The following is a 24,980-nucleotide window of genomic DNA, read 5'->3' on the forward strand; positions in this document are numbered from 1 at the left end:
CCGTGACGCTGTCAGAGCACGTCTGGTCTGGACCAGCTGAGGACAGGCGGAGGAACCGGATTCGTCAATGTTTGTTCTCATCACAGACAAGATGTAGGAAACGTGACAACATATTAGACAGACGGCAACAGCTACACTACAGGTTGGGCGTTTGTGCACAGACAACTGAACAGCTGTGCATGTATCATTCATAACACAGTATCCACACACACGCAGACCACATCGTTAATCAGACTTTATTCCTTTAAAAACAAACATACATTGTACTCGACCAGTAACACTATAAATTATGTTACATGAGCACATAATACATATTTAAATTGCATGGCTGTATGCCACAGATTCTATAAAAGAGACTGTGGGGAATGAGAGGTGAAAAGGTCAGATCACAACTTAACACCCCGGTGATACATTCAAAATATATATTTAAGACAAAAATAAACCCATGAAATTCTAGGAAATCGTCTTCCTAAAAAGCGATGCTGCTGTACAGAACTTAATGAGCTATTTCCCTTTACCCACAACCCCATGCACTTACATCTGCCAAATTGGCACCATGATGGGCATTTTATGTCAAGATCTGAATGCAAATGGGAGTCATCAAGCTACTTTAATTTTCTCAAGACCTCTACACTGGATGGTTGTGCTGTATTTTTGCCTCATGCCGTTCCCTGCTTCGCCCTTGCTTTGTTCCACGGTTTTCGTCTCCTGTTGGTATGAGTCACCAGGCAGCAGGCAGGCAGGCGTCGATCCTCCGAGGAATTCAAACCCACGGCACCAGGAAATGCACGCTCTATGATGCTGTTGTTTAAGATCAGAGTGAATCGGGTGGCAGAGGGTAGAAATCACGACTAAATACATTCTTTTTAATGATTGGAGGGGAGGGGAATGACATAAAGTGGCCCTGAATGACATCTCCGTGTTTTAAAACATTTTCCACAGTCGGTGATTCATCTCAGAGTGGTCCGTAGCCTGCATTCATCAGCGCTGTTTCCTGCAGACAAACAAGGCATGCTATTAGTGCAGGAACATAGCAGTCATTAACTCTGTAAAGACCACTGTTCTCCTGTGAACCTTCGACCTACATTCAGTGATGATTAGAGCTAATAAGACATCAAAAACTAAACACAAATGCAGATTTGCTGTATAGAGTCACACAGCAGCCTCACAACCTGTAGGATTCGGCGTAACCTGAACGCAATACTTGACAAACTGTAATACTGCTGTAACATCGTGTAATTGCCCAATGAGAGAGATCCTATTGTTCCATTATTAATGAACGTGTCACAGAGATTTTTTAATTAACCCCCTAAAAAGAAAAAAAGAGAGAATGAAAAAAGGGAAAATTACAGTCTCTGTTGATACGGCCACGATACGAGCTCTTACAATTCGAGGGCTTTGTGCTTTCAGATGTGTTCGCAGCAGCACAGAGGAAAGCAATTTGGAGCTTTTCATCCGAACGTGTTTAGAGGGATTTCTATTGAAGTTATACATAATTAATGACAGGAGACTTGGGTTGTTTCTTTCTCTCTTTTCTCTCTTTCTGAGCACACAGACGCAGCAACGCAAACGTCCTCTCTCTGCACCCACCGGGCTGACCCCAAGCCTCTCCATTTTCTGCTTTTTAAAGTTTTTTTCATCCCTGTTTCCTGTGCAGTCCAGCCAAGTGTAGTGACTGAGTAGAGGTGCAGATATCGCAGGGGAACTGCTGCCTTGTCTTTTATTTAGCTACATTTCCAACACTGATAAGTCTCTGATGGCCCGGGTTGCGTGGATTTCAGCCCACAAGAGCCCAACCGCTTCACACTCTCACACATTGGATGACAAACGACAAACAACGGTAATTGGAGGAGGAGATCTTCGCACAAAGACAGATCCTGTTGAGCCGAGGAGGAATACAACACACACGCGCGGAGATAACCTGTTAAGGTAGCATTACCGCTTAACCCTGGACAAATAAAAAACCCCAGCGCCAGGCCTTCAGTGCTATAAGAGCACTGGGCTTTCCTGAAATTGAATAATCCATCGAGAAATATAAAGGAGCAATAACAGAGAGAGCTCCCAGACAGGGAACAAATGATTCGTCAGTTCTGTGGCTCGTCAGCTGGGCTGTAAACTGAATTGTCAGGTCAACAGTGTGAGGGAGAAATTGGTTTACGCACTAACCCCAAACCCGGCAATGTCAAACTCAATGACAGCGAGGGCGCTGAGTGAGGAAGCGGCCCGTGCACAGAGACACTGAGCCCATCTCAGAGACACATGAAAGGGAATCGCTTAATTCCACCTCTCCTTTCTCAGAACAGGGACTTAAACCTTATTAAAATTAACAATCACACAAACTAAAATAGATTCAGCCTACAAAACTAGTTGAAGCAGCTGAAGATGTGAATTTTCTCTGTGTTTTATTGTCTGTTTTTTGCAACTAGTCTATGCTTACTGCCATGGTCAATCCAGATCAGAAACTGAACAGGAGAGTATTGTAAGAGAATTGTGGTTTGTCAGAAACCCAGTGATTTGGCACCTTTTCCAGCAGCGTTATGCTGTTCTTTCTGTGCACTTAACAAAGGGAATTTCACCAAGACATCAGTGACAGGGGCTGCATGAATTAAAGACTTCCAGGTGAGATTTAATACCCCTGGAACGAACCACAGACCGATCATATCACAATAAAACATCTCCCTGACACCCCGAGGAAAATGATGGTGCTTGTGATCAAAGGGAGCTCAGGCACTCAAGGTGAAAGGCATCTGGGTTCAGTTGGCCACCAACTAAGCAGCCAACAGTCAAACCCTTGAGATGTGTTGTGCATGTTTGTCATGAGAACGGTCCACTGTTTATTCTCCATCTGCAGAACGGGGCCGAGTTGTGATAAAGGAGGCAATTTCTCAAACATGACAAGACAAACGTGCATCATTTATTCATTGATTGTAAAGTACTTATAGTGAGGCTCTGGATTTCGACAATAACTCGTGCCTGTTTGTCTGTCGTGCTGCTGGAGACCCTGTAGAAGTTTGGCCATGTAGTTTTCAAGGTTATGAATAAGCAATGAGTGTGGGACTCCTTTAAACCACGCCTGCACACAGAGGAGCAAGAGACAGTTGAGCTAAAATGTGTCTAAAAGGAGAAATTAACCTGAGAACCCATTTTAAAGAGCAAAACTCAACCAAAATGGACGACTTAGAAGAATGAAGTTGTCCGGCACCACTTTTGCCGAAAGCGAAAAGCATGTCAGTCCGTAATGAGCCACGACAACTCTATTAACACTGTTCTTACTGTAATTATGTAATGTGGTGCATTCCAGCAGCATAAATTACATAAGAGCTGAATGACAGAGAACAAATTCATTATTTAAATCATTTCTGCTTGATTGCTGCTATATCATGCATTTCATTTGCTCTAACCGGGCCGCCATGCCGAGAATGAATATGAGGCATCTTCTGCGTCGCCATGATGTGGTACAACACGAGGTCTGATAGGTGTTCGTTACTTGACTTTCAATGAGATCAGTCCAATACACAATGGGTATCATTAGGGGGGATGTATTGGACTGAGAGATGTGTGTTTTTGGGTCTCCGGTGAGACGGTGCTCTGCTGCAACTGGAGGAAGGAAAAAAAACTTCAGATTCTACGATTTGTTTCCTGATACAGCGCAGACAAATGTGCTCAGCCTAAAGGAAAGTATTAAAACAACAACCCGTCCACCAGCAGCATGTCCTACTTTGAATGCCCGAAGAACAGTCTTGGAAAAATATGAATTGGCATTAGGCCACAACAAAAACAAAGCCATGAAAGGCTGTGGTTAGTATGAAGATTAGATGCATGCATTTTCCTAACACTCCTACACAAAGACAGCAATGTAAGGGACTCTTCTCCCAGCCGACACAGCCTGCAGCCGTGCAAAACATACATTTATCCTTCCCAATAGTCCCTTCTGCTGCTTTATTTTTTCTCAACGACAACAGAGAGAGAGAGAAAGAGAGAGAAAAAAAATAGTAATCTGATCTCTCATAAACAACCGGGCCTTTGTATTCAGGAGGTGTACGACACGCAGTTTACTTTGCTGATGTACACCTGTGCCGATACATCCTTATTACTTGAGGTTTCACAGCTAGTGGGTTTTGGCACAGGAATAATTACCTGTCTCTATGATCAATTACTAGATTATTCACGAGAAAACAGGCAAGATGTCTGTGGAGGTTTGATTCGAATAGCGGGTGCAGTGAGACGAGAAGGAACACAAGAAATAAAGCCATTAATATTTTATGGAGGAGAAAAAAAACAATGAAAATACGAGAATTAGTTCTCCTTCAGCACTGTGATGACAATTAAGTAGTTACAAAATTGAGGGATATCAAATGGTGATGATGATGATGATTATATGTTTGGGTTGCTGTCACGTTCTGTTTTGGGTTTCCACAGCTTGGATGTCACCTAAGAATACAGATTACCCTATAACCTATTTTTAAATCCTTAATTTTTTGCACAAATGCTTTAGTGAGTTTAAAATCAGGTTTCAGCACATCTCTACAATGCAACGGATGGCCCACACATGCAATATTCTTGGGGTAGGACCTTCATCAAACCCACAGTGACTTCGTCCTGTTTCCTGCGATGCCACAACACTCACCATGAGGGCGTAGAAGGTGTCTCCCATCGCCTCCTCATAGAAATGCTCCTCTCGCCGATACTCCGCGCTGCCGACTCCCTGCTTCCTTGTTTTGGCGTCAAGACTCTGCAGGACCAGCTGGGACAGGGCTTTACCTGCCTTTCTGGCCTGTGTCTTCGCAAACTTCTTCTTGTTGTCCATGGGGAGGAGGCTGTCAACTATCTAAATGATGTCAAAGACACAAACAGGCAGTCGATGGAGCTTCCAAACCAATCCACACTTAAACAGAGTGTGTATTTATTCTATCAATTCAGTTTGTCCATACACTGACTACATGAAGATGAGCAATAAATCAATGCAGGCAGTAGCTGTAGCACCTGTAATAGTGTTTAGTTTTGTGATTGAACTGTGAGAGCGACAGTAATGCGCGTAATGCGATCTGAAGTGAACATTTCCTAAATAATTCAGGTATATCCACGGTACCCTCATTGTATTAGGATTTGTGAACAACACGATACTTTAAGATGTTCAGCCTTAATTGCCCTCAATAAGACGGAGGTCTCTCGTGTTCTCATTGACGTTGCACTATTGATTCATCCCCCCCGCCCCAGACCTTTCTCTGTCAGCTGTGTGCATGAAAGACCTACAGCTAGGAATAGTCATGGTAACAGAAAACCTTAAAGCAGTTTATTTTCAAGTGTGACCGTCAGCTACATCAGGCACTCCTCAATTCAATATCAAATTCAATTCCTCGAGAAGAGCTGCAGTCGCGTGAAAAACATAAACATTGAAAACGGTTTCGCCCAGATGAAGGTTTTCTACAGGTACTATAGGCAGAGGAAAATAAATCTCACTTATATGGCACAAGCTTAGTGATGTCAAGATATCAAAACTACATTAACAATCCTTGTCATGTACATTTTAAAAGCATCAAATTGTGTTTTCATCCTGTCTTTGGTCATTGCTGATCACAAATTCACAGAAAAAAAGGAAACATCATGATTTATCAATCTAGGAGGTGAAACAAACGCCTAAAAAGCATCAGCAGCAGGGGAGCAATGGTGAATAAGTGACACATTTACCAAAGTGACCCACATGCCTGAAAAATACAACAGAAAACAAACGGAAGGAAAATCCATTAAAATGACATTTACGCCCAGAACCTTTAAGGAGGCTACCCGTAGCATTGACCGATCTCATAAAGATTCCTCATGTCTCCTCTCCAATATCCTTGCATGTGACTTTGCTTTATGACTTTATGAGTCATGACAGAAAGGATGGGAAGATATATGCTCGGGACCCAAGGAGGAAACATGCCCCTGCCCTGCCACTTTAATGAGTTACTCGCAGTTTTATGGTAGTGTGGGAGCATCTGTGTGCGTCGGTGCTTACAGGCAGATCGTGGCGTTCATCATCAAGATAGTGCCCATCCCACACCTCCACGGTCACGCTGCCGAAGCTCTTCAGCGGCTTGAGCGTCTTGTCTCTCAGGCCGCTCTCGATGGCGCCTTGCGGTGGGCCAGACACCACGGCCGCCAGGAAGCCCTGAAAGAGTCGCTGGAGTTATCTAGTGAGATAAGATTCTCACACAACCGCTGTCACTCTCTCTCTCTCTCTCTCTCTCTCTCTCTCTCTCTCTCTCTCTCTCTGGATCACGTCCATGACATGTAACCAGAGAGGAGGAAGAAGGCCTTTTAATTTATGCAGCCACATCAGCCGGGGTTCATTTCTTAAATTAAAAGTCTCTGCCCGTTCCACGCCAAGAGTTATGTTACTTCTCTTCCATGCCAAGAAAGTACTAATAGAGATCCAAATATATGGTATTTCACTGTAATAAAGAATTAAGAAGGGTGGGAAAGGTCTTAATATGCAGAAGACAAGTCAGTCCATCTCTGCATTTTTTAATTTTATGGATAGGGCCTGACAAGCCAGGTGACTTTGAAAACTCACGAAAGACGTGGCTCGGGGTGAGTTTGACACGCGAGCCCGAGCCGTCTGCCTCTGAGCTTTTTCTTTTTGTGTACACTGTGTACACCGTTTTCTAATTATTCCTTTCCAAACAAACAGGGCCCCCTGTCATGAAAAAATAAAGATCCTTTAAATATTTTGCCAATCTGTGAATTAATCGGACTCCTCTTGTGCTGTGCAGATTCGGTGCCGGGCAATACACTTGACTGATTGGGATGGTGCCACCGCCACACGTTAAATATCTGCGACCGTTTTTCCTTTCCAATCTTTGCAATGCACGACAGGACTGAGACTGGCACCAGCGCGCATGAAACAAACGATTTGCGAAACAGAAAAAACGATGCATAAATACATCTGTAAACGAACGGGACTGTGGGGGAGTTATGACTCAAGGACAAGACAGGTAGAGATTTCACTGGAACAAAAAATAAAACGGGATGGGGGAGAGAAAGGCCAGGCTCCATAACTCAACATCACCAGCCGTGTTTTAGTGCCGATGTCACTTTCTTTACAATTAAATATGCTGGACACTAGGATCAGATCTGCTGCCCAACATGTCAGATTCAAACAGACGGGTCCAATTGAATTCCCTGCTGCTCACACGAGAGTGGTTCGCTTCCTCATCGTCGAACAGCTGCCACGGTCTGTTGTGCTGCCTGGGAAGTGATGCCACAGAGCCCTCGTCTCAAAAGGTAAACACAAAGTGCTTACAAGGGTATTACAGGGCTTTGCCGCGCTGTTCGGGATGTAGTAACGCAGCCTAGCTGCCATCAAAAGATGTGTGCTTACATATGCACAAACCCGGGAGCTACATTGTTATTTGCTGTGTACGGGGGGGCTAGCGTTCATTTGCATTAGGAGCGACTCGAGTTTTCCCCAGGTTTTGTGCCTGCGTTTTAACAGATAACAAAGGATGGATTAAAGATAGGGGGGCATGTCATCTACATTTTAACCTGAAAGAAAAAGCGGGTGTGAATGCATACTTACACCGTTGGGGTTGCCCTGAAAAAGCGGCGAATGGTGAACCCCAATCCACGCAAAAGGCCTGCAGGATAGACACATAAAAACAACAGGCACACAGAGGATTGCAAAGTGGTGAATCCACACATATCCATTACATTCGGAGTGGGTCAAGATTGAGGCGGTGCAGACAGATGTTAACAGCGTGCTGCAGTTAAAATGAGGTCTTACTTACACTCCTGACAGTTGACCCAGGGCAAAAAGGCTGAAAATTCACAGGCTTCCAGAAGCATAAACACAAATTTGGGTTGTGGAACATTGCAAACTAAACAAAATGCCCTCTTTGCATGCTATGTGGTGATCGTTTCATCACTTCAATAAATATTTATACCTATATCAGTAAATGGGACAGTGGGTTAAACATAGTAGAGAATAAAAGCAAAGCAAAATCCTGGGACTGCTCCACTGTTGGGTTCATTTACTGCACAATTTCAGTAATCTGATCAATACATAGAGAGACAAAGCCTCGGGATACCGCTCAAGTAACAGCAACTATGTAATTTCAATCCAAACTCCAGAAAGACCCTTTCGATGAAGACAATAAGCAGCTTAATCCAGTTACCAAGCTTTCTCATTCACAATAAGTCTGGTATCCATTTCAATACAAGTTAAACAATTCTCTACTATCAATTGTAAAAAATGGCCAATATAATGAAAACTGAAGGGAAAAAAGTTCTGATAACTGGATTACTGTGCAGGACCTGGCCCACAGGCAGTAAACTGAGGAGAGGGGGCTTTATTGGGAAGGACAGCTCTGATTTTCATTCCGATGGCTGGGCTGTTAGGACAACACATGGTCTCTAAATAACACAGCTCTTCATTATGGAAAACAACAAATTTGTGAAAAGCAGAAAACCTCAAAGCTCCTCATGAACTGGGCTGCCCATCCCTGTCCTACACTCTTAACCCGTCTGTGGCTCTTACCCGTCGAACAGTGGGACCACGGCCCAGCCCAGCTGTGAATTGGTGTCCAGCTTCAACTCGTGTCCGGGTCGGGAACTCACTGTGCCACAGCTCTGCCCACGGAGGTCCGGGATGTAAACAGCACTGAGACCGAACAGCTGGACCAGCAGCACCGTGTGGGGATGGAGGTAGGGGTGCAGCACCTGCAGGAAACCGGAGGAAAGACTGACCCTTGAGACACGACGCTATTGTAGTGCACTTTCTGCCTGATAAGGTATAAATGCACTGGACCTAAACCCATCAACATCAGCCCATATTAATCCCCTGCTGGATGAAGGCTTCCCCAAGATGTTTCCACTTGCTTTGAACTCTAGCTTCTCTCGTCCACGTCATGTCTGCAAATGTTTGATTCCATTTTCCCATTTTCTATGTGGTCATCTTCTAGGTCTTTTCTCATCTCTTGGGATCCACTCAATAGCTTCCATCTTTGATCTGTTCTTCTTGCAGTGTGTCCGGGCCCTTGCCATTTTAACATCTTCACTCTTTCATATTTTGGTTTGTTCTCTAATCCATACATTTATTTTCCTATCACTTCTTGTTATTCCAAGCATATACACTCATCTAAAGGATTATTAGGAACACCTGTTCAATTTCTCATTAATGCAATTATCTAACCAACCAATCACATGGCAGTTGCTTCAATGCATTTAGGGGTGTGGTCCTGGTCAAGACAATCTCCTGAACTCCAAACTGAACGTCTGAATGGGAAAGAAAGGTGATTTAAGCCATTTTGAGCGTGGCATGGTTGTTGGTGCCAGACGGGCCGGTCTGAGTATTTCACAATCTGCTCAGTTACTGGGATTTTCACGCACAACCATTTCTAGGGTTTACAAAGAATGGTGTGAAAAGGGAAAAACATCCAGTATGCGGCAGTCCTGTGGGCGAAAATGCCTTGATGCTAGAGGTCAGAGGAGAATGGGCCGACTGATTCAAGCTGATAGAAGAGCAACTTTGACTGAAATAACCACTCGTTACAACCGAGGTATGCAGCAAAGCATTTGTGAAGCCACAACACGTACAACCTTGAGGCGGATGGGCTACAACAGCAGAAGACCCCACGGGGTACCACTCATCTCCACTACAAATAGGAAAAAGAGGCTACAATTTGCACAAGCTCACCAAAATTGGACAGTTGAAGACTGGAAAAATGTGGCCTGGTCTGATGAGTCTCGATTTCTGTTGAGACACTCAGATGGTAGAGTCAGAATTTGGCGTAAACAGAATGAGAACATGGATCCATCATGCCTTGTTACCACTGTGCAGGCTGGTGGTGGTGGTGTAATGGTGTGGGGGATGTTTTCTTGGCACACTTTAGGCCCCTTAGTGCCAATTGGGCATCGTTTAAATGCCACGGCCTACCTGAGCATTGTTTCTGACCATGTCCATCCCTTTATGACCAACATGTACCCATCCTCTGATGGCTACTTCCAGCAGGATAATGCACCATGTCACAAAGGTCGAATCATTTCAAATTGGTTTCTTGAACATGACAATGAGTTCACTGTACTAAACTGGCCCCCACAGTAACCAGATCTCAACCCAATAGAGCATCTTTGGGATGTGGTGGAACGGGAGCTTCGTGCCCTGGATGTGCATCCCACAAATCTCCATCAACTGAAAGATGCTATCCTATCAATATGGGCCAACATTTCTAAAGAATGGTTTCAGCAACTTGTTGAATCAATGCCACGTAGAATTAAGGCAGTTCTGAAGGTGAAAGGGGGTCAAACACAGTATTAGTATGGTGTTCCTAATAATCCTTTAGGTGAGTGTGTGTATATATATATATATATATATATATATATATATATATATATAATGTTTTTCCTAACCTTCTATTATTAGATAAGTTTGCAGATAGTTTTCAGTGTTATGATTTATGTTACAGTTATTTTATCTACTCTTATTTCAAGTATGTGAAGGGTATTTTGTTGCTATAGTTTAATTTAAATTGTTTTATTATTGTAATATGGTACTATGTAGAAACATGTTTTTACATTTAAAAGTTAATCTGTTATACTTTCATGTATGTCTTGAATACAATTTGAACTGTAGTTTTCAATGAGATATTATTTTACAGAGGGTGTGAATGTAACCGGTGAGGTTAATTGGTCCTCATTATTAAATGCCGCTGGTGCAGGTAACTTCTTTAATGGTTCCACGGCTATGGGATTTATAAATGCGCTTCCTAGTGTGGGCAGCAAGTCTCTACCTTCCCTTATGCCAGGGCGCTTGAGTTGCTCTCGAGTCGTGTGGAGGTACGTTTTGTTTTAATGTTTGTGTTTCTGTATGGGTTTTTGGTTCGCTATAATTATGTGTATTGTTTGTAGGGTCTTTTGTGACGCAGGATATGACGTTGTATGACGTGTACGGGTGTGGGGTGGGCAGCTGTATCCCGGAGTAAATGTTATCCATGTGGGCGAGTTGAGCTCCCTGAGGGATTGTTCTGTACTGTACTAAACTGGCCCCCACAGTCACCAGATCTCAACCCAATAGAGCATCTTTGGGATGTGGTGGAACGGGAGCTTCGTGCCCTGGATGTGCATCCCACAAATCTCCATCAACTGCAAGATGCTGTCCTATCAATATGGGCCAACATTTCTAAAGAATGCTTTCAGCACCTTGTTGAATCAATGCCACGTAGAATTAAGGCAGTTCTGAAGGCGAAAGGGGGTCAAACACAGTATTAGTATGGTGTTCCTAATAATCCTTTAGGTGAGTGTATATGCCGACGCCAACATGACCATATGTGTGTAGATCTCTACAGGGGGTCCACTGATTCGTCTCGCCTGGGCGACTGCCTGATGTGGGTTTACATAAGAGATCCTCTGATCCTTTCTCTTTGAATAAAATATGACTTCAAACCGGCAGCAGTTATAATTAGAAAATTATCTTCATCCTGAGATTTTATGAAAGGGTCCCTGGCATGGGGCTGGACGGCCTGATCAGAACGTAGCCTCCTAGATAGACCATCCACTGAAATGCAGACCAATGGAGCTATGTGGCCCAGGCCCGTCAGGGCCCAGTTGGTGAAAATACATTTTGTTAACTCTGGTCATACGTTGTCTCTCAGAAAGTACTCTGCATTCATAATGGCAGCTCTTAGTCTTGTACAGTACCGGTCTCATGACACAAGCATTAAGTTATATATGGACAGGTTGGGGGGGGGGGGGAGTTTTACTGCAGTAATCTCTCTAACATACTATTCAATACAATGGTGTGGCGTCCCCGTCACATTATATATTTAACTGAATTGGAAGTGGACTTAGATGTTCTGCTAGTCTGAAGATCATTAAAAGTGTCCCCAGAGAGAATTAGTGTGGTTCAAGAATTCAGTGCAGAAGTGCAGAGTACATGGCCAGACTGCTAATTAAATGCATATTTACCAAAAAAAAGAAAAAATTACTATTCTGCTGAGCCTCTCCACTGTGCTGGAGTTATTGCATACCTACAGCTTTCAAAAGAGACCCGTTCATTGCGGGAAAGGGCTTCACAGTGCTATGCAGAAGGCTATAATTACTGGATAATGAGACCCACCCTCCCATTCATTAACTTAAGCAATAGATTTTTTGGAAACAGATTTATCTCCTGCTTTAAAGCCGGCCAGCGTTATCAGGTAGGAGAGACACACACAACTATGTCTTCATCGTGAAACACAACCATGGGTGACCAACACTGAGCAGAGAACCAGCTTCCAGGGAGCATCACCTGACCTCTGGGATCTGGGTCAAAACATCAGTTTATAGGGGAAGTGGAACCAGATTTCACAATGTAATAATAATCATAATAATAATAATCATTCAGTAGATGTATTTGGATTGCCGAGTGGAAAAGCTTGAATATGACTTCTTACCAGTATCAATTTAGAAGCAAAAATAAATAAATTAGTTCGGGCAACCATCCAGCATTTCTCTCCAGATCAAATAAATACAATTATTTCATGTTTAAACGCAACGTGACTGGGAAGGTTCACTCACTGCACAGAATGCCGCTGCGAAATTACCCGAGTGAGGAACATATGGCACTGTTTCCAACGATAAAGAAAATGTATATAGGAGAGGACAGAATACACAACCGTGTGTAACTTATTTAGTTGGCTAATCATTTACTGGTACAGTACATATAATTCTATTCCTATATTAGATTTCTTTTTTGAAAGCATTACTAATAAATGTTTTCCTGGCACACACATTTGGGCCTGTTATTCTGGAAGGCGAAACAGCTGTTATCTTGCAGGGACATCTTCCTGTACAGCTAAGAAAAACAAAATGTAAGGACGACTTTTCTGCAGAAGCCCAGACACTAAACTAAATCACTAACTGAACCAGAGATTTCTGAGGCCACTCTATACAGGAAGGAGGAAATTCCCACATTCATCATGACAGCTGCTAAACAAATGTTGTTTTTTTGGAATTGTTTGAAAATACGTCAGATTTTTGGCAGTTAAAAATATTGATTGGTAAAAAAAATAAAAAATAAAATACTCGACAAGCTATGTAGATGTAAGAGTGCAGAGATTTTCCAATGTGAGGAGCCCAGCCAGTACAGAGTACAGGCCCTGAAAGTACAGAGGCCAATGATTCGAATCTGAGCAATGTTTAGGAACCCAACTGGAGTGGGAGAAATGTATCAGATAAAAAGAAAGATGCTAAATAAAGGTAAAACAGCTGAAACAGGTGGGATGCAAGTGTCCACCACACTGGGTGTTTGATACCCACCGTAGACTGATCGGTCCAGCGCGGGGACATCTGCAGGCTGCGGAAATCGTGGCGACGGGTCACAAACTTCTCCTCGCCTCCCCAGCCCTGGGGCAGCTCGGGGAGATGGGAACTTTCAAATCCTCTCAGGACTCTGGCAAAGGCATTCACGTACAGGCCATCTGCGGGGAACAAGACACATAGCACAACGAGGCGTGAGAGAGAGACTCGTCATTGGACAACAGCCGGATATTATTAAAAAAACATATCTACAGGAGACTGAAAGGCTTTATTTCGAGATTATGAGGAGGAACCACATCAGTGGCGATGGTGTAAATAAGCGGTTTCGCCTCCAATTTTGGCAACAGTCGTATATAACTCCAAGTGAAGCAAACGATTGATTGGACGAAACCTTAATTTATTAGTAAGGACGTGACACTGACTGAAAAACACTCTATGCAACCGAAGTCATTTATGTCGAACATGTGTTTAAGGTTCAGTCACTCGTGGCTATAACAAGAGCTAATTCCCTTTCACCTTAACATCTCAAAACGGAAAGGAACAAAGGCATCCCACAATCATACATCGAACACAAACATTGATTTCACATAACAGTTCTACAACGGAACAAGTGCAACAACTCCGTTCTGCTGTGTAGGCTATTGAAACGCAGAAAAAAACGTATTGGAAAAAAAGGAGAAGCACTTACACACGCAATCAATTATTCTGTTTCAATCATTCTTTTTGATTTCATTTTTGTTGAGGATGTGTTGAGGTTGAAAGCTGTGTAAAGCATTAAAAAGCAACAAAGAGAAAGAAATACCCCCGGAGTCTTAAAACGAATTTGAAAACCTAATTTATTGAAGCCCCAGACAGTTACATTTGCTTCCCGAAAGTCTCCAGTTGAGTAAGCATATTTTTAAACACAAACTGAAAAGACTATTTGTCTTCTGATTGTGAGGGCGCTGGCTGGATGTTTGTATTAATGTGCTTTCATGATATTAACTTGTGTACTTTACATAGTTATGTTTCTTTTATTGTTCCTCTGGGAGTATAATATTGTATTGTACTCACTGCCTGCAAGAACACCCAAATCTCTTTCTCTGGTTCCTATTTTCATAACGATTTGACATTAATCACAGCGGTCACTCTCCTTTGTTTATCAAGTACTTATCGGTGCAAAGATTTAATTTTGAAACTCGTTGCCAAAAATGCAATCATTTTGCGATTACCAAACTGAGGCTAAAAAATAAAATGCAATCCATCTTTACAGTCAACGCGTTATGGCTCTCCGTAATCACTCATAAATAATACCTCTCGTTCATCAAATGGCAGACTACGAAAAGTCAAATGCTTTCTTTGCGTCGTTCTGTAGGGTTGTGAGAAATGGAAGGAGTATCTGTTTCTAAAGAGGGACATGCCATTAATTAGGAGTTAAAGCGCTTGAAGTGTAGCGATAAGAAAGGGAGACTAATGCAAAGAAAGACCCTGTTCACAGAGTGAAGAAATAAATATCTGAAGGGGAAAAAAAGTAGGCCGGCGCTTTATCCTCTGCCTTGTTGACCAAAAAGCCCAATCGGAGATGACAGGGGAACACAAGTAAAGCTCGATGAATGCATTTCCCCCATGAGAAAACAAAACACCAGCATATCTTCTGTTTATTTGAAGTCAATCTGTGCCAACTCAACCGAGCTCGTTTTCACTCGCATTCATAATTTATCACTCAGCGGCCTCAACATCAGGCTGGCAGGCCGCTTTTAAAGAGCGAGGGCCGGGATCCGGAATCAATCTAGGACCATGCGTTACCACCGTCTCCACAATGCGCTGGTCACTCTTCATGGGTCACTGCTGTACTTCATTTAAAGACAGGTACAGTTGGGTCCATTGCAGTGGGTGAGTGTCCTTGGGGTCCTGTCTGTCCGTGTGGGACAGAGTCTGCCATCTTAACCCCCATTGACATGGGCTCCCAAGCTGCGAAGGGAACCTGACTTGCTTTACTTCCACGGCCCTGATTTGAATGCTGTCTGAGGAATAGGAAGTCACTAAGTCACTGGGAGTCATGGAGCTGCCCAAGTGAGGGAAGAACCAGAGAGCGAGGGCTTTGTGCGCAGAATGTATATGTATGTGTTCTGGTTCAAAAAATCTTATAACGAAGACAAAAAAAAGCATTTCTTCTTTAATAATTGAATGGATGTGCAGCCAAGCAGATTTCATTAAAATGTTCGAAATGCGACCTACCAGGCAGCCCGAAAGCCTGTGCGATGCGGACGCGGACGCCAGCTTGCTGCTGATAACACACCATATGGTGTACGCTGAGGTGTGCGGGGGGGTGCTGAGGTGGGAGCTGCTTCCTGGCATCCAGTCTCTCCTCGTACCAGGCCAGACATCGATCGGGGGGAACTGCGGTGACAAACAGACCAAAATAAGAGAGAGAAACCCAGAACACATAGAAATGCACACACACGCACACACACATACACACACAAAACAAACAGACATGATGGATACGTTTCGATGGAGCACCACATCGCTGCACAGCGCTGTCACGGGCTCCCGTGCCGTGCTGCTGAACGCGGGGATAATTTGCTGCAGTAATTAAACACAACAGATCACACCGGTGACTAATCAGACACGGTCTTGCAGAGCGCATCTATGCAAATTGCAAACAATTGATTTAGAGTGAAAACTTAAGCTGACGTGACAGACCACCTCCTGCAATGGGCGGCACGTCAACACGAATGAACGCCACTCACTTCGCCCCACAGAGCCATACAGCAGAAGCACGCGCTCCTTCTCCATGTCTTTTGTGTAAACAAGGTGCTCATCGGCCTACGAACGTGTGGAGATGGATGACTATATGTATAATGGTGGCACCATCACCAAACAAACACTGGAGAGAGCTGAGAACGACCCCCCACAGCTGCCCCTGCGCCCGTGCTGCTCACCGTTGGCCTGCTCCTTGGTCACCAGCTGTTGAACCATCTCGCCTACGGTTCTAGGGAACTCAGTGTTCCTCTGGAAGGTGGAGATGATTCCCAGCTCTGATTGGTTGGGTTTGGCTCTGTCGGTGAAGTAAAAGCCACTGCGATAGTCTGGAGAGGGTGACACATCCTAAAGGGAGAGAGAGTTGATCAATTGCTGGAACTGCGCTCTCCGTTGTTTATGCAAAGGACTGTGATCGCGTGGCCTGGGCACTCTGGTCAGCACGGGCTCTGTGAGAACATTCAAGGCACAGAAACACACAAGCAATCCCTGGGGAAAGCTCGGGAGATGTACGACTACAAGTTCTCTGTGTGGGAAAGAAAACCAATACTGTGGTGTGTCCCTACAGTGGCACCAGCTTCACAACTCTGAAAAAACAGATAAAACAAAACACTCAGCTCAATCGCCATTGCTATCGTTGAGGCCGAGAGACCTCTGGTCGAGACAGAATTACAAACACATCAAAAACGGGATATTGGAGCAGAGCGCTGTATTGTTGCCAAGCTGTCGGTTATTATCCCCGGTCGCCACACTCGCACTGGCTGCGCATCAACATCAATCAGATCAGAAACAATGGCCTCTCTTGACGGTTGCAGCAGGCCATGGTTTATGAATATGATACATGTGGCGGATCTGTGCGCTCCATTAAAGTGATCAGTGTGCTGGGTGGGGGGGGGAGCAAGGTGGCCCGTCAGCCGGAGATGGCCCCGTGATCCGGCGATCGCACTCTGAATTGGGGGCAATTTACAGAGGTCGGCGCGGGATGGTTTATTTCACCTTGATGCGCGTCTGATTTAAAGCATGTTTTCCACAAAGCACATTAATCAGTGGCTCCGCGCCTCCGTCACATAACAGTGCTTATTAAAGTGATGCAGAGCCTCCTTTTAATGGCCCAGACTCTTTGAGAGGCGACAGAAACGCTTCTCATCAAATTCTCGCTCTGTGTGTGGGGTTCGATGCATTAAGTCAGTGCTGCCTTTGCTTTGGTTGAAGAATATTAATCCTCATTCAGAGCAGCAGCCATCAAGGACTAAAGGCTAAAAAGTGCTGATAAAAGTCTCACAACCCCACGGGTTATCCTTTTGCAATTAACTCAATAACACATTAAAGCACTTTATGCTTATTACACATTTCTACTCATAGAATGTTTTGTCCTCTCTGGCTCCCTGTTTTTTTCAGGTGCCTGTGAAACAAACCGATTATAATAAACAATGAACATGAAAACGAGCTTCATAAAATGATTGTATTTGCTTAAATCCCATTGGGGAATCTTCAATTTTTTTTAGTTTTTTTAGTCTGCACTCCCTGCAAAAAAATAAGGAATTAATCAGTAAATTGGCATTTTGATGAGTTGTTATATAATGTTATAAATCATGACCACTCCCTAATCACATTAACCAGGGGGACGGATGGATGCTCACAGATACGCAAGTGAGTTGAGACAAAAGGAGACGTGTCACGAGTGGATTCCACAAATTAACACCGCCGACGATCTTAATTCAAATTGGCACCCTGCGTAGGCATGCAGATGTTATGGAGACCAACCGGCAAGTGTGACATGACTTTCTGTAGATGTTTGCATCTTTTTGACAAGAGTATCCTCATTTACAGCGAACACCAGGGATTTAAAAGGTTAATCATATAACATGCTGACTGATTCATTTGCAGATACATTTATGGGTCAGGCTATGGCCTTCTGTAGACACGTCAGGATGCCGTTCATAGTTCTTCATGTGGGAAGTGCTGGATATTGTTCCTAAATTGAATGCACGTTTCAAGGATCTGGAAAGTCAATTCACCACTTGAACTGTGAAGAAACTCCTTGGCAGGCGTGTAACATTCTTGTGTTGGAGAGAGCAAGCCCCCCCCCCCTCCCCCCCAAGGGAACAATCTGTATTTCTCTCGCATGAGCTCTTGTTTATAATAGATGTGTTTTCATAAAGCGCCCTCTGCTGGAAGCTTAAGGAGATGTACCCATTTGTAGGGAAATAATTTCCTACTGTACTTGACTTGATATTCCCCAACCCACTTCATGCTCTGTGCCACTCATTCACAATTAAACCTTCATTCAGTCAGCAGTTACTTACAGGCCTGTGTGGTAGGATTCGGATGAGGAGGGTGCAGCAGGGAATTACTGGCTGGTGACTGAGGGACGCATCGGTCAGGGGGGTCTGATCCTTCGAGGGCATCCCCCCCCGCAGGCGGAGCTGGTGCCCCCCTGCGTTCAGTTGCTCCTGGTCACTGAATGCACGGACGATGCAGTTCCCTAAAAAATTCCACAAGGTCACACAACATTCACACTGTACAATTCGCACATGTCCCATGGAAGAGGAGGAAAAACCTAGCTGTGGAATAAGATACACATTGGTGGTTTTAGAAGTTTTCCCAATTGTTGCAATGCAGACCTTACCACAGGTCTTTTGCATTTTTAGATTTTCTCTTTCTTTGGCTCAATGATTGGGTGATTACAAAGTTTTATTCAGCATTAATATCTGAAGCAATAACTATACCTTAGCAGCATACAAACCTATGACACACAATTCTCCGGTGAGCGCACTGATGGTGTAGACTCGCAGCAGGAGGAGCAGGTTGTGGTCGAAGGGTTGGTGATCTTTCGCTTCCACGGTCATACGAAAGTGAAACTCCGGGCTTCTTGCCGGGGAAGTGAGATCAGGAAGAGCCAGGATGTCGGGAAGGTCTTCCACACCAGAGCGCAGGATCCTCCCGGTGACCTAGAGAACACAAAACACAAGAAGGGAAATTAAAACACAAGGAGATGTGTATCTGCGTGCCTTTTTTTCTTAGCTTACGCCCAATTTTATAATTATGTGGTCTGGGCCTCGACTGCATAAAAAACAGACGATCCGTAGACAGCCTCACCTTTACTATAGTTGCGTTGTCGGGAATGTTGTGCACCGAATCGATGTACAGATCGAACGGCTGGCGGGCCGTGGCCTGGTGCACAACGGCCAGAGCCGGGTTGTGTGGGACCCAGGGAGCATTCTGCTCAGAGGGTTCCTCAGGAAGAGAGCTGATGGGGAGGACACAGGGCAAAACTATAGCGTGAAATTCATCTATTGCTGGGGACAAATAGCTTAACGTCCAGTAAAGGTTATTAAAAAACAGTGTCAACAGTGAAAACCTCTGAAACAACATGATTAGAGGGGATGTGAGAGCCTGCCTCAGAGAATAACTAGCGTCTCTTTCGGGGGCATTCCAGAGCATTCGAGGAACACAACATGTCTGGTTACAACATTGTTTTAAACTTATGTCTCCGTACTAAACTCGGCTAATTACCCCCTCGGTGCACAGCGATAATACCGGCAACAAGCTATTTTATGACGCAGAGGGAACACTAAATCTCACCCTGCTGTACTTAGCTCGTTGTGCACAGCAAAATAACAGCTGCATTCGAACAGCCAATGCGGTGCCAACTGGAGATTTTCCAAACTCCCGTGTTTATGAACTTGTGCAGTTAAAAAAAAAAGATAGAGTATTACTATCAGTCATTGGCTCTTTGTCTCCTTAGCTATGTCCTTGTGTTGTTACTGACAATGTGGTGGTGTAGTTTTTAAAACTGGAAAAAAAACACTGGTTGGCAGTTATTCTGTATATCCTCAGTCTTCCAATTACAATAATTGAAGATGCGATTGTGTCACCTCTCCCATGTGTCACTTTGTCACAAATAAAAGTGGGGATCAGATTGTTCCTTTTGCTGTCTTACCTCTGGACCCAGGCCGGGCTGGCTACCTGCCTTCGACCGTCTTTGAAGGGATCGTAAACAGTCACCTGGATATCTGATCCCCTCTGTAAGGGCTCTGCAGAAGAAAGTCGCCCGTTCAGACTCTGTCATCCCTGTGGCGCTACACCTTGATCTAAATCTGGATCTGCTGCTACAGACAACTCTCTCAGAAACCTCAAAACCCTCAAAAGTGCTCCTGACAGCTCCAGTCGTGTGCTAAAAGAAACAGCGCGACAGGCAGTAACACTTTCAAAGAGAGACGCTGTCAGCAGCGATGTCAGGCCACGGCTCTCCGCATCTGTTCTGTGCCAGGGAATAAACTCGTTCCATTAGTCCCCAACAGATTGCAGTTTTGTGTCAAGGTAACCTGGAACAGCGCAGTTCAGATACGTCTTTCCTTAAAACTGGGGTTCCGTTGACAATTCTACGGCTTAATAACAGCACTATATCACGTTTGGGATTCGAGGCACAAGCATAACATTAAAGGAGGATTTAGCCAGAGCAACTTAAACCTCTTTATATTGACATAACATCATACAGACATTCCTTCTGGTAGAAAAAGAGGTTTGCCGTCATCTCTTACAGGTTTGCTTTGGCTTATTTAATTACAGTGTCACAAAATTAAAATGGGGCACTGCTATGTGATTACTCTGAATGTCAGTTCGGAGATTTGTGAATTGGATCACATGCCTCTTTAGCACGGTTCATTGTATTGTGTTTTGATCTTCCTGGGTGTAAACAGCTCGCACTGGGGAGGAAATTAATCAACATGGTTGCCACTACACTCCCTGTGTGAGGATTTGCACAATAGTTCAAGTGAGGGTTGTTTTAAGGCATGTTATAAGGGCAACCACCCAAAAGATCTTTTCAATTCAGCTGTGAAAAAGGGTTACATTTCCATATCATCTACTGCCTAGGAACTGTGGGAGACCAAGGCCAGTGGCTTTTGTGTTCCGAAATCCTGACACATTAGAGACCTAAAAACCAAACCAAAGGCATGGATTTAGCTTGTTTAGCACTTGATATCCTTGCAGCGGGAGACGAAATGCTGCATCACATACTTGGTGAAAGATACGGTACCTATTAAATTGTTTGCTGAGCCCTGGTCCGACAGAGGCTCGGGGACCGGCCCGGCGCGCAGGGGGAGGTGTGCCGTGAACTCGCCGGGAGCCCACAGTGTGCGAAGGCCCGCCTTCTCTTCACGCAACAGGTCGGCTCTGACCCAACCCAGCGTCACTGGAGAGAAGCCTGGAAAGCGGCGACAACACTGGGTTTCAGTAAACAGGCGGTGAATTTCCCACACAGTCGTGGTTTTCACAGCAGACTGCTTGATGACAAAACAGAAAAAAGGGTATTCCTCACTAACTCTCACTTCAGCAAATGCAGAACAAAGCCAATCTCGGCTCAGCGCCAGGACAAGCTGAGGAACACCACGGGAATTATAACCAGCAAGGAATGTCAATAGAATAAAATATAGTTGTATATATATTTACAAATAATACTGACACACGTTTAGTAGAGAAGCCTTACCATTTACATTGGGACTGTAGACAACCTTAATGACCACAGCAGGTTTGTCCCTCAACGGATCTATTTCTCTGAACTCTGATGGGTCCAGGGAGTCAAAGAGAAAGACGTCTGCAGGGAAAGTGGATAGTGACGCACCAGAGACGCTCAATACTGCGTCACAACAAAGTCACACACCCAGAAGGAGCTGGAGTATATTAGCCTATACAACTTCAGTCTCAGTACTACTATTGTTTAAGTTACGTGCAAATAAATTAAGAGCAATCCTTAAATCAGCAGGACAACACACAAGGGGATCAGATTTAAATACTGAGAACAATATAAAAGACACAAGGTGTGAAAAAGAGGAACTTAAAGCCGTACCATTGAAGTGCAGTTTGTATTCGGCCGCCATTTTCTTTTCTGGCACCCTTTTCTCAACAGATGGCTTTTTGAGACTGGATTTGGAACGGAGCTTCACGTCACCATAAAACACCGAAGCGGTGAGCCGGACTGCCAGGGGATCGAAATCCTTCAGCCAAGACTACAGAGTCGGAAGGGAACAGACACAGGAGTGGATAGAGTGGGCCGGGATAAAGCAGGATGGGCCAAAGCAACTAGATTACGCAGCTCAAAATGCTTAAGAAACCCAGAGCATTTCAAACATTCTCTCATAGATAATTCTGTAGGCCTTGATCTCTGAGGAACACAAACTGGGTCTACTAAGAACAACGGGGTTGTATTAATGGTTCTAAGTAGTTCTAAGTAAGTTCTTTTTAAACGCCATGCAAAACTCAAGATCACGTTTCACTTGGAGAAAATGAATCTTACTATAATGCTTCAATTACAAACACCTTGAACGCCTTACGTGTAGTAGAGGTTTATAAGAATTTAGGTTATTCTGTTGGACTGGATTGGAAAGACTCATAACTTACGTGATGTGCGGTAGTCGTTGTCGGCGGCCGCAGAATCAAGCTGACAGATACATCCTTCAGCCCGGTTGGTAGGATATCACTCAGAGGAGCAGGAATGGAAACTTCAAAAGAAACGGCAGTGACTAAACAGACCTGGCTCTGCCGCTACACTAATATCCCAGTTAGGGATGTTGTGATTCATTGTTCGCAGAGATGCACAACTGATTAATACGAGCTGTCTGTAAAACTCAAAGATTTATGGCACAAAGAAGCTGAGTTTGTTTGTTTGTTGATCAAGTTTTTGCGTAAAGCTTTCTGCGTCCAGACAGGCAGATACGCAGATTTATATAATAAAGATTTGTGCATAGTAAACCATGTTCAGTTCTCATTGCACATATTTCAAGCTGAAAAGAAGTTGATATAAAACTGAAAACGGATTAAAAAACACGTTGTTAAAGAAGACAACATTAAACCTGACAAAATTTGATGAAAAGCCCAGTCGGTATAAACCTACTGTACCATTTGTTGCTGTCTTCTTTGGGAATGGTCCATATAGCAACCTTAAAGATAAAAAAACATTTTTCCATGGTCTATTTGGATTGCTCTTGCTCCGGTTTAACCACAAAAATAATCATAATATTACATATCAGCAACACAAAGCATTTTTAATTTCCTCCACAGCTACATGAAGGCCTCTTGCTCACCTACATAAAAGTAAGCCGAATAAATCACATTATGAACATGGAAAAACCTTAGCATATGTGTGTGTGTGTTATCAGTGATCTTACCTCGTATTTAATCTGTTAAACCCTGGGATGTCAGCCGCCAGGCCTCCCTGCTGCAGGTGTATCCACGCCTGGCGGATGTCGGTGGTGAACAGATGGCCTGCGTGGTCCAGCATCACCTGAAAGGGGGCCACAGAAACGACTCGGATGAGAAGATTAAGTGCTTAGCGGGTTCGTTTCATCGACAACATCATTTCATAAAGAGGCTCTTGCAATCAGAGCCCCCCCGCCCCGAGCACAACCAGTGAGATGCCCGGTACTCGCCAGCGCAAGGACGGCCGATTTCAATATCTCCCATGGAGAATAGGGGGATCTGCTACAAATACCGCTCTCATGCTGTGAAAGTCATCCGCCGCCAGCAGGGGGTCCTTGAGCAACATCAGGACCGCCAGGGAGAAGTCTTCCATCACTGTCCTGCTCCAGTCCTGCAGGAACAGCTGGTCCCAGATGAGCAGAACGGCGGGCAGGTCGAGGACACTCAGGAATCCCTGGAAACGGCACAGAGGACTAGTCAAGGCAGGCTTCACAGCCACAAAAGAACAGCTATACAAACTTTATCACACAACAGGTAATATAAATGCGCTTTGCATAGTGTCTCTACTGTCTCATACTTCTGTGCCTCTCGCATCCAGCCTTTTCCAGAGCCAACGTTTCCTGTGCACATTTATCCAGAGACAGGCACAGGGCATTCTTAGACACGCACAGAAGAAGGCATTTCAAATCAAGTCGGGTGTTCGTGCTCCAGAACGCCCCCGCTGGGAGGATCACATGACATCAGGTACCAGTGGGGCGGACCGAGCCTCACCTCTCCCATCCACTTTCGCAGGAAGATGACGGGGTCGGCCAGCAGCTGTCTGGTGACCGCCTGTGGCCCGTCGGACCTGCCCGGGACGTCCAGGAGCTTCCGGGCCTCGTCGCGTTCCTGAGTGATGAGCTCCACCAGAAAATCCTGGCAGTGATTGGTGAAAAAACCTGTTCATGTTTCCCTTCACATTCGAGAATTAAAAGACACGTTGCACTGTGGCATATTATCATTATTATAATCATCATCATCTTCTGCGTAGAAGGACGATACCTGGTCCTCTGCTATCTTTTACCTTAGAGTCCAAAACGACATTCTGAGACGAACAGAGCTGCAGATGAGCAAACAGATCTGGGTCCTGCTCCTCCACACACCTCAGAACATTCTCAGCCGAAGCGAAGATCTCCGGCCAGCCAGGAAACCTCTGGATGAGGAGGTGAAGAAACATCGACAACTCGTAACAGTGTTCCCCTGGAGAGGAAGGGAAATATGTACGTATGTATGTACAAATTCATCCCAGCACTGCAAACGACTTTAAAAAGGAGAATATTCAGGTTAAGTGATTGCTAGAGGGTTCTCTTATTAATAAACTCATTACACATTTATTTTTTGAAAAAATAAAAATAAATAAAGACTTTCCACAGTGATGTTGATCTAACGTAGATGTTTCCAAACCTGGTTCTGGAAGAGCCCCAGCTGGTTTTTGTTCCAACCGAGCTCTCAATTACTTAATTGAACTCTTAATTGAACTAATAATTTCCAAAATTAGAGCCTTTTAATTATTTTAAACAGCAGGGGTTTTAAGTTAAGTATAGAATTGTATAAAGAACTTATTAAAGAACCAATTTCTTTATTACACAATTTAAAAAGTCAAATCTAAGCAGATTGTTACTTCAATTAAGGTTCAATTCAATAATTGAGAGCTCGGTTGGAACAGCAGGGTAGGGGGGGCCTCCAGGACCAGGGTTGAGAACCATTAATCTAACGTATACGAC

At 44.2% G+C, this 24,980-nt stretch overlaps 1 protein-coding gene across 1 annotated transcript in view; it reads right to left on the bottom strand.

Annotated features, from left to right (window-relative positions):
• Nucleotides 1–221: 221 nt before the first annotated feature.
• LOC136718517 (uncharacterized) overlaps nucleotides 222–24,980 on the bottom strand; it is a 28,400-nt gene continuing 3,641 nt past the window's right edge. The window contains exons 9-29 of the mRNA XM_066696271.1: nucleotides 24,281–24,456; nucleotides 23,989–24,132; nucleotides 23,510–23,671; nucleotides 23,187–23,302; nucleotides 22,918–22,958; nucleotides 22,420–22,520; nucleotides 21,869–22,028; nucleotides 21,509–21,616; nucleotides 21,059–21,226; nucleotides 19,961–20,054; nucleotides 19,117–19,267; nucleotides 18,764–18,968; nucleotides 18,324–18,502; nucleotides 16,200–16,365; nucleotides 15,493–15,654; nucleotides 13,276–13,436; nucleotides 8,519–8,700; nucleotides 7,562–7,619; nucleotides 5,999–6,151; nucleotides 4,628–4,828; nucleotides 222–994 (exon numbers count right to left, since the gene is read on the bottom strand). Coding sequence (XP_066552368.1) covers nucleotides 956–994; nucleotides 4,628–4,828; nucleotides 5,999–6,151; nucleotides 7,562–7,619; nucleotides 8,519–8,700; nucleotides 13,276–13,436; nucleotides 15,493–15,654; nucleotides 16,200–16,365; nucleotides 18,324–18,502; nucleotides 18,764–18,968; nucleotides 19,117–19,267; nucleotides 19,961–20,054; nucleotides 21,059–21,226; nucleotides 21,509–21,616; nucleotides 21,869–22,028; nucleotides 22,420–22,520; nucleotides 22,918–22,958; nucleotides 23,187–23,302; nucleotides 23,510–23,671; nucleotides 23,989–24,132; nucleotides 24,281–24,456 — 2,927 coding nt within the window. The 3' untranslated portion in view covers nucleotides 222–955. The remainder of the gene's footprint in view (nucleotides 995–4,627; nucleotides 4,829–5,998; nucleotides 6,152–7,561; nucleotides 7,620–8,518; nucleotides 8,701–13,275; nucleotides 13,437–15,492; nucleotides 15,655–16,199; nucleotides 16,366–18,323; nucleotides 18,503–18,763; nucleotides 18,969–19,116; nucleotides 19,268–19,960; nucleotides 20,055–21,058; nucleotides 21,227–21,508; nucleotides 21,617–21,868; nucleotides 22,029–22,419; nucleotides 22,521–22,917; nucleotides 22,959–23,186; nucleotides 23,303–23,509; nucleotides 23,672–23,988; nucleotides 24,133–24,280; nucleotides 24,457–24,980) is intronic.

The sequence above is a fragment of the Amia ocellicauda genome, chromosome 22 (assembly GCF_036373705.1).
Source record: "Amia ocellicauda isolate fAmiCal2 chromosome 22, fAmiCal2.hap1, whole genome shotgun sequence".
Taxonomy (NCBI): domain Eukaryota; kingdom Metazoa; phylum Chordata; class Actinopteri; order Amiiformes; family Amiidae; genus Amia; species Amia ocellicauda.